The sequence below is a fragment of the Silurus aristotelis genome (assembly GCF_946808225.1).
Source record: "Silurus aristotelis genome assembly, chromosome: 16".
Classification (NCBI taxonomy): Eukaryota; Metazoa; Chordata; class Actinopteri; order Siluriformes; family Siluridae; genus Silurus; species Silurus aristotelis.
Genome location: NC_139589.1, coordinates 25,711,903 through 25,721,412, shown reverse-complemented (window position 1 = coordinate 25,721,412; position 9,510 = coordinate 25,711,903). Strand labels below are relative to the sequence as shown.

Below are 9,510 nucleotides of genomic sequence, written 5' to 3'. Positions count from 1 at the left end.
CACGTCTTCTCACCAACACCTCAAAATGCTCACACATCACCCCTGTCCTCCACTCGCTTCACTGGTTTCTGGAGCGGTTTAGGGTGGAGTATAAGGTCCTGCTGTTTGTGTTAAAGGCAATCAATGGTCTGGCCCCACCATACCTTGCCGAATTATTAAAGGCCTACCAACCAGCCAGAACTCTCCGCTCCTCTGGACATACCTCTCTGGTCGCTCCTAAATGCAACTATAAAAGGTTTGGATGCCGGTCATTTGCTGTCCAGGGACCAAAGCTGTGGAACGCACTTCCAGCACATATACGATGCATCACTGTGCTGAGTATTTTTAAATCGAGAAGATTTTAAAAGATGAAAACTCATTTATTCAGACAAGCTTTTAGCACATAGCCCTGATTCAACTGCTATTTTATGTACATTGTGTTTTTATTTAAATGTAAATTTTATTGTTTTTACATTTATTTAATTTAATTTTTTTTATAATATATATATTTTTTATAGTCTATTTTTTTTTTTGCTTTACTGGAAAGCGCCTTGTGCTCCTTTTGGTGGTTGTAATGCGCTTTATAAATAAAATGTGATTGATTGATTGATTGATTGATTGATTGATTGATTGATTGATTGTATTAATGGCACCTGTTTGAACTTGTTATCAATATAAAAGACACCTGTTCACAACCTCAAACAGTCAGACTCCAAACTCCACTATGGCCAAGACCAAAGAGCTGTCAAAAGGCGCCAGAAACAAAATTGTAGACCTGCACCAGGCTGGAAGACTGAATCTGCAATAGGTAAGCAGCTTGGTGTAAAGAATTCAACTGTGGGAAGACATACAAGACCACTGATAATCTCCCTCGATCTGGGGCTCCACGCAAAATCTCACCCTGTGGGGTCAAAATGATCACAAGCACATTGAGCAAAAATCCCAGAACCACACGGGTGGACCTAGTGAATGACCTGCAGAGAGCTGGGACCAAAGTAATGAAGGCTACCATCAGTAACACACTATGCCACCAGGGACTCAAATCCTGCAGTGCCAGACGTGTCCCCCTGTTTAAGCCAGTACATGTCCAGGCCCGTCTGAAGTTTGCTAGAGAGCATTTGGATGATTCAGAAGACGATTGGGAGAATGTCATATGGTCAGATAAAACCAAATAGAACTTCTTGGCATCCAAAGAACACCATACCTACTGTGAAACATGGGGGTGGAAACATCATGCTTTGAGGCTGTTTTGGGGCTGACCAAGACGATTGATTCGTGTAAAGGAAAGAATGAATGGGCCCATGTATCGTGAGATTTTGAGTGAAAACCTCCTTCCATTAGCAAGGGCATTGAAGATGAAAGGTGGCTGGGTCTTTCAGCATGACAATGATCCCAAACACACCGCCTGGGCAACGAAGGAGTGGCTTCATAAGAAGCATTTTAAGGTCCTGGAGTGGCCTAGCCAGTCTCCAGATCTTAACCCCATAGAAAATCTTTGGAGGGAGTTGAAAATCCGTGTTGCCCAGCGACAGCCCCAAAACATCACTGCTCTAGAGGAGATCTGCATGGAGGAATGGGCCAAACTACCAGCAACATATATGTATGTAAAATTAAGTGAATCACAAAGTGACACTGTACAACAGGGTATTTATTTTCTTGCAATCTGTCTTTCCTCCGTTCAGTGCAAAAAAAATATCACATTTAATAATAAATGATTTTTATCATGTAAATTATTTTTTAGCACTTTCATTTACTGAGTGAGAAACTGTTCATCAGACAGGTTCTATCAGCAGGTTCTATCAGACAGGTTCTACCGCAGGTTCTATCAGCAGGTTCTATCAGACAGGTTCTACAGGAGAAAACCCCCATCTCTGCTCACATTTTTAACCCTTAGAGGCTTTTATTTTGAAATGTTTCAGCTGACCGGTCACAGTTACAGGAAATGGATCTGCTGCTGAATAATTTGTTAGGGCTGAGATCTTGATCTACCTGAGTCAGACACACATAAACACACACACACACACACACACACACACACCTCTTTATTACAGGCACAGTGAGTGAAATTAAAAGAAATGACATGTTTATGGATTCGGCTTTCAAGCATCACCTAAAAGAACCGATTCAAAGAGCCGACTCTCTGGCAAATGACTGTAGTGAGGTATTAGCATTAGCTGTGATGAGCAGATACTTCGCGCAGGTTTTATTCCTCTCTTCGTGCAGATGATGAAAATCTGCAGAACATCAACATAAATGATCTAATGATGAAGGTGATGATGATGATGATGAAGAGCGTCACCGGAAGAGCAGCTTCACCTGCATCGCTTTTAATTTTTCTGATGATTCACATGACACTAACAACTCCGTCAGGTGAGCTAACACACTGTAGCCGTGAAGCTAGCACACTTTACTTATATTCCTAACACACAGAGATCGTGTGTGTGTGTGTGTGTGTGTGTGTGTGTGTGTGTGTGTGTGTGTGTGAGAGAGAGAGTGAGAGTGTATGGTGTGTGTGTGTGTGTGTGTGTGTGAGAAAGAAAGAAAGAAAGAAAGAAAGAAAGAGAGAGAGAGAGTGTGAGTGAGTGAGTGAGTGTATGGGGTGTGTGTGTGTGAGAGAGAGAGAGAGAGAGAGAGAGAGAGAGAGAGAGAGAGAGAGAGAGAGAGTGTGTATAGTGTGTTTGTGTTAGAGAGAGAGCGAGAGAGAGTGTATTGTGTCTGTTTGTGTGTGTGTGCGCGTGTGTGTGTGTGTGTGTGTGTGTGTGTGTGTGTGTTAGAGAGAGAGCGAGAGAGTGTATTGTGTGTGTGTGTGTGTGTGTGTGTGTGCTTTGTGGTTTAGATGGTAGATTACTGATTACTTAGATTTATACAGATGTTGATTAGAACTGAGTGAAATCTTGAGGAACTTAAAGAAATCTGTTGTTGTTTCTTTTCAATTCATGTTTATTTGTTTTGCGCTTTTAACAATGAACATTGTCTCAAAGCAGCTTTACACAGATAATGTGGTGATTAAAAGTAAATACGTTCTTTGTAAGTAAGTTTGTCCCTAATAAGCAACTGTGGTGAAGGAAAAACTCCCCGAGATGGCATAAGGAAGAAACCTTGAGAGGAACCAGACTCAAGAGGGAACTTCATCCTCATCTGGGTTGCACTAAATGTCCATTTGTAGCAGATATACGATGTTGCGGGGTTCAGTGATGATGATCAGAAGCGAAATGTATTCCTGAGTCAGTGTAGCAGACTGTTGACATTAACCACAGTCCAGTCCTTCCTCAAAGCTCCTGTTCTTACTCCGGAATTTCATGGAACCACCCCAGGTGTTGATTACAAACCGTCCCAAGCTGCACAGAGTGGCCTCCAGTCGAAGAGAACACTATCCAGAGGCAGGCCTGGACGAAGTGTGAAGATCCACAGAGGGGAGAGGAGCAGGAACAGTGGTCACTGGAGCCTCAGGAGCATGTTTAACTCGACCGAGAGAGAGAGAGAGAGAGAAGAGAGGGAGAGAAGGATATGGATTATTAAGTCTCCTGATTGTTGTATGAAAGTTAAGTCACTGTGCAGTTTGGACTCTGGTGAGATTCACTCTGGCAGCAGAACTAAAAGGGAGAAGCAGAAGAAAACACAGACATGAGGATCTCTGGGATAAGAGACGACCCACCACACCACCATCAACAAACCTGAGTGAACGTGTGAGAGTGAGGAGACGACAGCATCCAAATATCCCAGTTCACCAAACACTCCATATCCATGATCCCTCCAGATCTGCTCCTTTACCTCACAAACACCTACTGACTAAACACTCCACTAAATAAATGTGTTCAGCCTCGACTTGAACACTGAGACTGTGTCTGAGTCCCGAACACTGATTGGAAGGTTGTTCCATAACTGTGGGGCTTATAAGAGAAACATCTGCCCCCTGTGATTTAAATCTGAGCCTGAAACTGTTTCTGTTTAAGAATTTCCATAAACAGATATGAAGTGAATGAAAGCATTTTATTGTCAGATATTTGAGCATGTAAAGGATTAGTGCAGTCATGGTTTCGGGTTCGAGACTTTTGGAACATCATACTGTATATTGTTCTTGTTAGTTGAAACCAAACCGTACTTTATCTGATTTCTGTTCATAGATGAAGGTGTGACATCTGGGTTTAAAAATCCTGATAGATTAGATTCCAGTTGTGATGGACAGACTGCAGACTCTCCGTCTCGTAGACAATTTAAGACGGCAGAAATGGCAGACGCTGTTCTGGGGATGGAGCTGTCTGAGAACACAGCTGGGATTGGAGCTCTTATTCCTAAAACCTCACTGTCTACGCCATATGAGAAGGATGTGACAGAAGAGGTGAAGAAGCAGGATACAGCAGTGGATAAGCAATTGGAGGAGGAGGAAGTGGTGATGGAGGAGGAAGTTGAGATGAAGCAAGAAAGTCCAGCTGGAGGTGACGAGCAGAATTCTACAGAAACTGCAAAGACGTACAAAGTGAGCTGTGATAAAAGGAGCATCGCTGGACTTGATACCTTCACAGTGCATGTTCTAAACGCATCACAGGTACCTGATTATATACAGTTGTATGCAAAAGTTTAGGAACGCCTGACAATGTCCATGATTTTCATTTATAAATATTTGGGTGTTTGGAACAGCAATTTCATTTTGATCTATCAAATAACTGAAGGACACAATAATATTTCAGTAGTGAAATGAGGTTTATTGGATTAACAGAAAATGCACAATATGCATCAAAAATAAATTAGACGGGTGCATAAATATGGGCACCCCAACAGAAAAATCACATTATACAATATTTAGTTGAGCCTCCTTAAGCAGAAATAACAGCCTCTAGATGCTTCCTGTAGCCTGTAATGAGAGTGTCTGGATTCTGGATGAATGTATTTTAGACCATTCCTCCTTACAAAACATCTCCGGTTCAGTTAGGTTTGATGGTTGCCGAGCATGGACAGCCCGCTTCAAATCACCCCACAGATGTTCACTGACTTTCAGGTCTGGGGACTGGGATGGCCATTTCAGAACATTGTACTTGTTCCTCTGCATGAATGCCCGAGTAGATTTTGAGCAGTGTTTTGGGTCGTTGTCTTGTTGAAATATCCAGCCCCGGTGTAACTTTAACTTTGTGACTGATTCCTCAACATTATTCTAAAGATTCTGCTGAAATTGAGTGTAATCCATGCAACCCTCAACTTTAACCAGATTCCCAGTACTGGCACAGGCCACAGAGCCCCACAGCATGATGGATGCTCACCCAAACTTTACTGTGGGTAGCAAGTGTTTTTCTTGGAACGCTGTGTTCTTTTGCCACCATGCATAACGCCCCTTGTTATGACCAAATAACTCAATCTTTGTTTCATCAGTCCACAGCAGCTTATTCCAAAATGAAGCTGGCTTGTCCACATGTGCGTTTGCATACCACAAGCAACTCCGTTTGTGGCGTGTGTGCAGAAAAGGCTTCTTTCGCATCACTACCCCATGCAGCTTCTCCTTGTGCAAACTGCGCTGAATTGTTGAACGATGCACAGTGACACCATCTGCAGCAAGATGTTGTAGATCTTTGGAGGTGATCTGTGGGCTGTTTTTTAACCCTTCTCACCATCGATCGCCTTTGCCTCTCCAAAATTTTATGTGGCCTGCCACTTCTGGCCTTAACAAGAACTGTGCCTGTGGTCTTCCATTTCCTCACTATGTTCCTCACAGTGGACACTGACAGCTTATATCTCTGCGATAACTTTTTGTAGCCTTCCCCTAAACCATAATGTTGAATAATCTTTGTTTTCAGGATTAGGGTCAGTTGTTTTGAGACCCCTATGTTGCCACTTTTCAGAGGAGAGTCAAAGAGAACAACAACTTGCAATTGGCCACCTCAAATACCTCTACTCATGATGGGATGCACCTGTCTATGAAGTTCAAGGCTTAATGAGCTCACCAAATCAATTGTGTGTTCCAATTAATCAGAGCTAGGTAGTTAAAGGTATTCAGATCAACAAAATGACAAGGGTGCCCAAATTTATGCACCTGTCTAATTTCGTTTTGATACTTGATAGATCAAAATAAAATTGCTGATCCAAACACCCAAATATTTTTAAATGAAAATCATGGACATTGTCAGGGGTTCATAAACGTTTGCATACAACTGTAATTGTAGAAATGAGCAGTGGTACAGATGTTTCTATTAAAATGGTCAGTTAGTCTAATATTCTTACTGTGCATTATATTAATTTTAATGTGTTTCTACTTCCTGAAGGATCTAATGGACTTCCTGAACTTAAACGGCTCTGAATGCTCATTGGTTCTCTTCTACACATCCTGGTGTCAGTTCTCTGCCAACCTTGCTCCTCACTTTAATGCTCTGCCAAGGGTTTTTCCCATCATGCATTTTCTTGCTCTTGATGCCTCACAACACAGCAGGTGTGGATCCTTTGTTTGTGTGTTTCATGTGTGTTAAATTAGTGAATATAAAGTGGTGAATATTATTTCTGTAAATTTGTTTTTCTGTGTGCAGCTTGTCCACACGCTTTGGGACCGTCGCTGTGCCCAACATTTTGCTTTTTCAGGGCACTAAGCCAATGGCACGCTTTAACCACACAGAAAGAACGCTGGAGACTCTAAGTGCCTTCATCACTAATCAAACAGGTAAGCAGCTCACACTCACAAGGGTGTTTAACATGTTCTTGTTCACTTGATATCACCCAAACGAGGATGGTTTCCTCTCAAGGTTTTTCCTCATAACATCTAAGGGCGTTTTTCCTTCACCACAGTCGCCCCAGTCTTCATCATCAGGGATAACACATCTTTCTTAAATTCTGTGAAGCTGCTTTGAGACAATGTCCATTGTAAAAATTGACTTGACTTGCCCTCAGAAGTGTGTATCACCAACACCACTCAATGGTGTACATGCAGTGTGTGTGTGTGTGTGTGTGTGTGTGTGTGTGTGTGTGTGTGTGTGTGTGTGTGTGTGTGTGTGTGTGTGTGTGTGTGTGTGTGTGTGTGTATATACATACAGAAGTTCTCCATCTTTGCACATTTTCTATTATAGATGTAATTTATAATTAGGTTTTTGCCCCTTTTAATACACAATAATCCTTAATAGCGACGTGCAAATGTTTGTGTATTTACCATTTTTATTGCTGCCATGTGACTGATGCCTTTAAACAGAGTGACCTACAGAAGGGCTTTGAAGTCTTTGTTCAAGAATTTATTGTGAAACTGGTTCTCAATAATTATATTAGTCTATAAATCTGTTGGAAGGAAAAGTAGTTTTAAAAAGAAATGTAGGGAATGTAAATACTGCATGAAGATGAAGTTCTTTAGTTATCATTTAGAGAATGCTACTAATTCAACTTCAAACATCTGAAGGAAGTTTATTACACCACCTACGTCCCTGAACAGAGAAGATTCTTAAGGCAGGCCCTTAAATCGGATGGGTGAAGGTGGGACCGTTTTTTTTGTTTGTTTGTTTGTTTTAGACATTTTTTAAGGTTTTTCACTTTATTGTAAACGTATTAAAAATCAACAACTGAAATGATATTTTTGTATTCTGTGTTTATTCAGTACTTTGCTGAAGCTCCTTTCACAGCAGTATTCACTAAGGTCTTCTTGGGTTGATCTTTGATTTGAGCAGTTACTCTACATAGTCTTAGCAGATCCTCTCAAATTCAGTCAGATTGGTGGGAAGCATCGATGTCTTTCTTCAAACTTTTATTTTTATTCTATTGTATGCAAATAAATAGACAAAAAATATGTTTAATGAATGTTTTCTTATATTGTGTATCGCAAAACATGTCCAACATTTTAAAGAGAATAAACTATACACATACAGATTGTGTTTGCATTTCAGGGTTTGAGGCAGTTGTGGATCAGGTGGTGACAGATGACGATCATGTTGGACCTTTACTCAGCGTCCCACTAACAAGCATTGACTGGCTTTTTGTGTTCAGTGTCATGTTTTTGTCTGTGTTCAGTTTGTACGCCATCCTGCGAACTGATAGCATTCGACTGCTCATCCCCGGCCATGAACATGACCACCAGGACTAGTTGTTGTTGTTGCTGTTGTATGTATAAACAATTAAAAAAAATCTATAAAATTTAGTCAATGGATGGATGTTTTAGAAAAAACAATCATAATAAATTAACAATAATCTTTCATTTTAAATCCTTTCAGTTTAGTTGTTTCGTTATTTGATGTTGCATGATTTTTATTACATGATATTCTGGAGGAGCGAAAATAAATCCTTGCGTTGCTGTTTTATTCAGTAACACACAATACTTGTACAGTAGCCCCGCCCCTGCGTTCAGCATGGTAGGTGCACAAACCCGAGACATCATCAGGTTACAATCACCAGAGCCTGATCACCAGGACGTCAACACCTTAGTGCCATCATCATTGGGGCATCATCGAGACTCCTGTCGGACCTCATCCTTCAACCTGTCCATCACCACTGCAAACAGGAAAGGACACAGAGCGGATCCTTGATGCAGTCCAACCTCCACCTTAAACCAGTCTGTCGTTCCTACTGCACACTTCACTGCTGTCACACTGTCCTCATACATGTCCTGCACCACCCTCACATACTTCTGACACACCAGACTTCCTCATACAATACCACAACTCCTCTCTCCACCCTGTCGTACGCTTTCTCTAAATCCACAAACACACAATGCAACTCCTTCTGACCTTCTCTATACTTCTCCATCAACATTCTCAAAGCAAATAATGCGTCTGTGGTGCTTTTCCTCGTCATGAAACCCTAACCCTCTTCTCTCAGCCTGGCTTCCACTACTCTTTCCTATAACTTTATGGTGTGACTGTTTAACTTAATTCCCCTGTGGTTACTGCAGATCCGCACATCTCCCTTATTCTTAAAGATCAGTACCAGTACACTCCTCCATTCCTCAGGCATCTTCTCACCTTCCAAAATCTGGTTAAAAACTCTAGTGCATCTCACCTAAACATCTCCATGCCTCTACCGTTATGTCATCTGGTCCAACCGACTTTCCACTCTTCTTTCCACTTCCTGCTTCACCATCTCCACAACATCCAACCTTCTCTCGCTCTCATTTTCCTCGTTCATCAGCTGCTCAAAATACTCCCTCCATTTTCTCAACACTCCTCACTAGTCAACACATTTCCATCTCCATCCTTTATTGCTCTAACTTGCAGCACATCCTTCCCAGCTCGGTCCCTCTGCCTGGACAATCGCTACAAATCCTTTTCTCCTTCCTCAGTGTCCAACTTCTCCTACAGCTTCTCGTATGCCTTTTCCTTGTCTTTCTACACATCCCTCTTTACCTGCTGCTGCAGCTCCTTGTTCTCCTGCCTACTTTTCTCATCACCCTTTCGATCCCAATTCTGTTTCTCCAAACTCATTCTCCTTCTGCTCTCCTGCACTTCCTCATTCCACCACCACGTCTCTTTATCTTTCTTTCCATTTCCAGATGTTACACCAAGAACCTTTCTATCTGTCTCCCTTAACACCTCTGCAGTAGTTCCACAATCATCCAGCACCTCTTCACCACCACCGAGC

At 41.8% G+C, this 9,510-nt stretch overlaps 1 protein-coding gene and 1 long non-coding RNA gene across 2 annotated transcripts; one reads left to right on the top strand and one right to left on the bottom strand.

Annotated features, from left to right (window-relative positions):
- Positions 1-1,905: 1,905 nt before the first annotated feature.
- On the top strand, positions 1,906-8,138 carry txndc15 (thioredoxin domain containing 15). Its single transcript, XM_083565538.1, has 5 exons — positions 1,906-2,349; positions 4,104-4,525; positions 6,231-6,394; positions 6,489-6,619; positions 7,824-8,138. The coding sequence occupies exons 1-5, from the start codon at positions 2,241-2,243 to the stop codon at positions 8,018-8,020; spliced, it is 1,023 nt and encodes a 340-aa protein (XP_083421664.1). The 5' UTR covers positions 1,906-2,240; the 3' UTR covers positions 8,021-8,138.
- On the bottom strand, positions 6,546-7,880 carry LOC310739561. The gene is made up of 2 exons (XR_014537422.1): positions 7,804-7,880; positions 6,546-7,695 (listed from the first exon to the last, which is right to left on the bottom strand). It is a non-coding gene; the product is annotated as an uncharacterized lncRNA (long non-coding RNA).
- Positions 8,139-9,510: the final 1,372 nt, after the last annotated feature.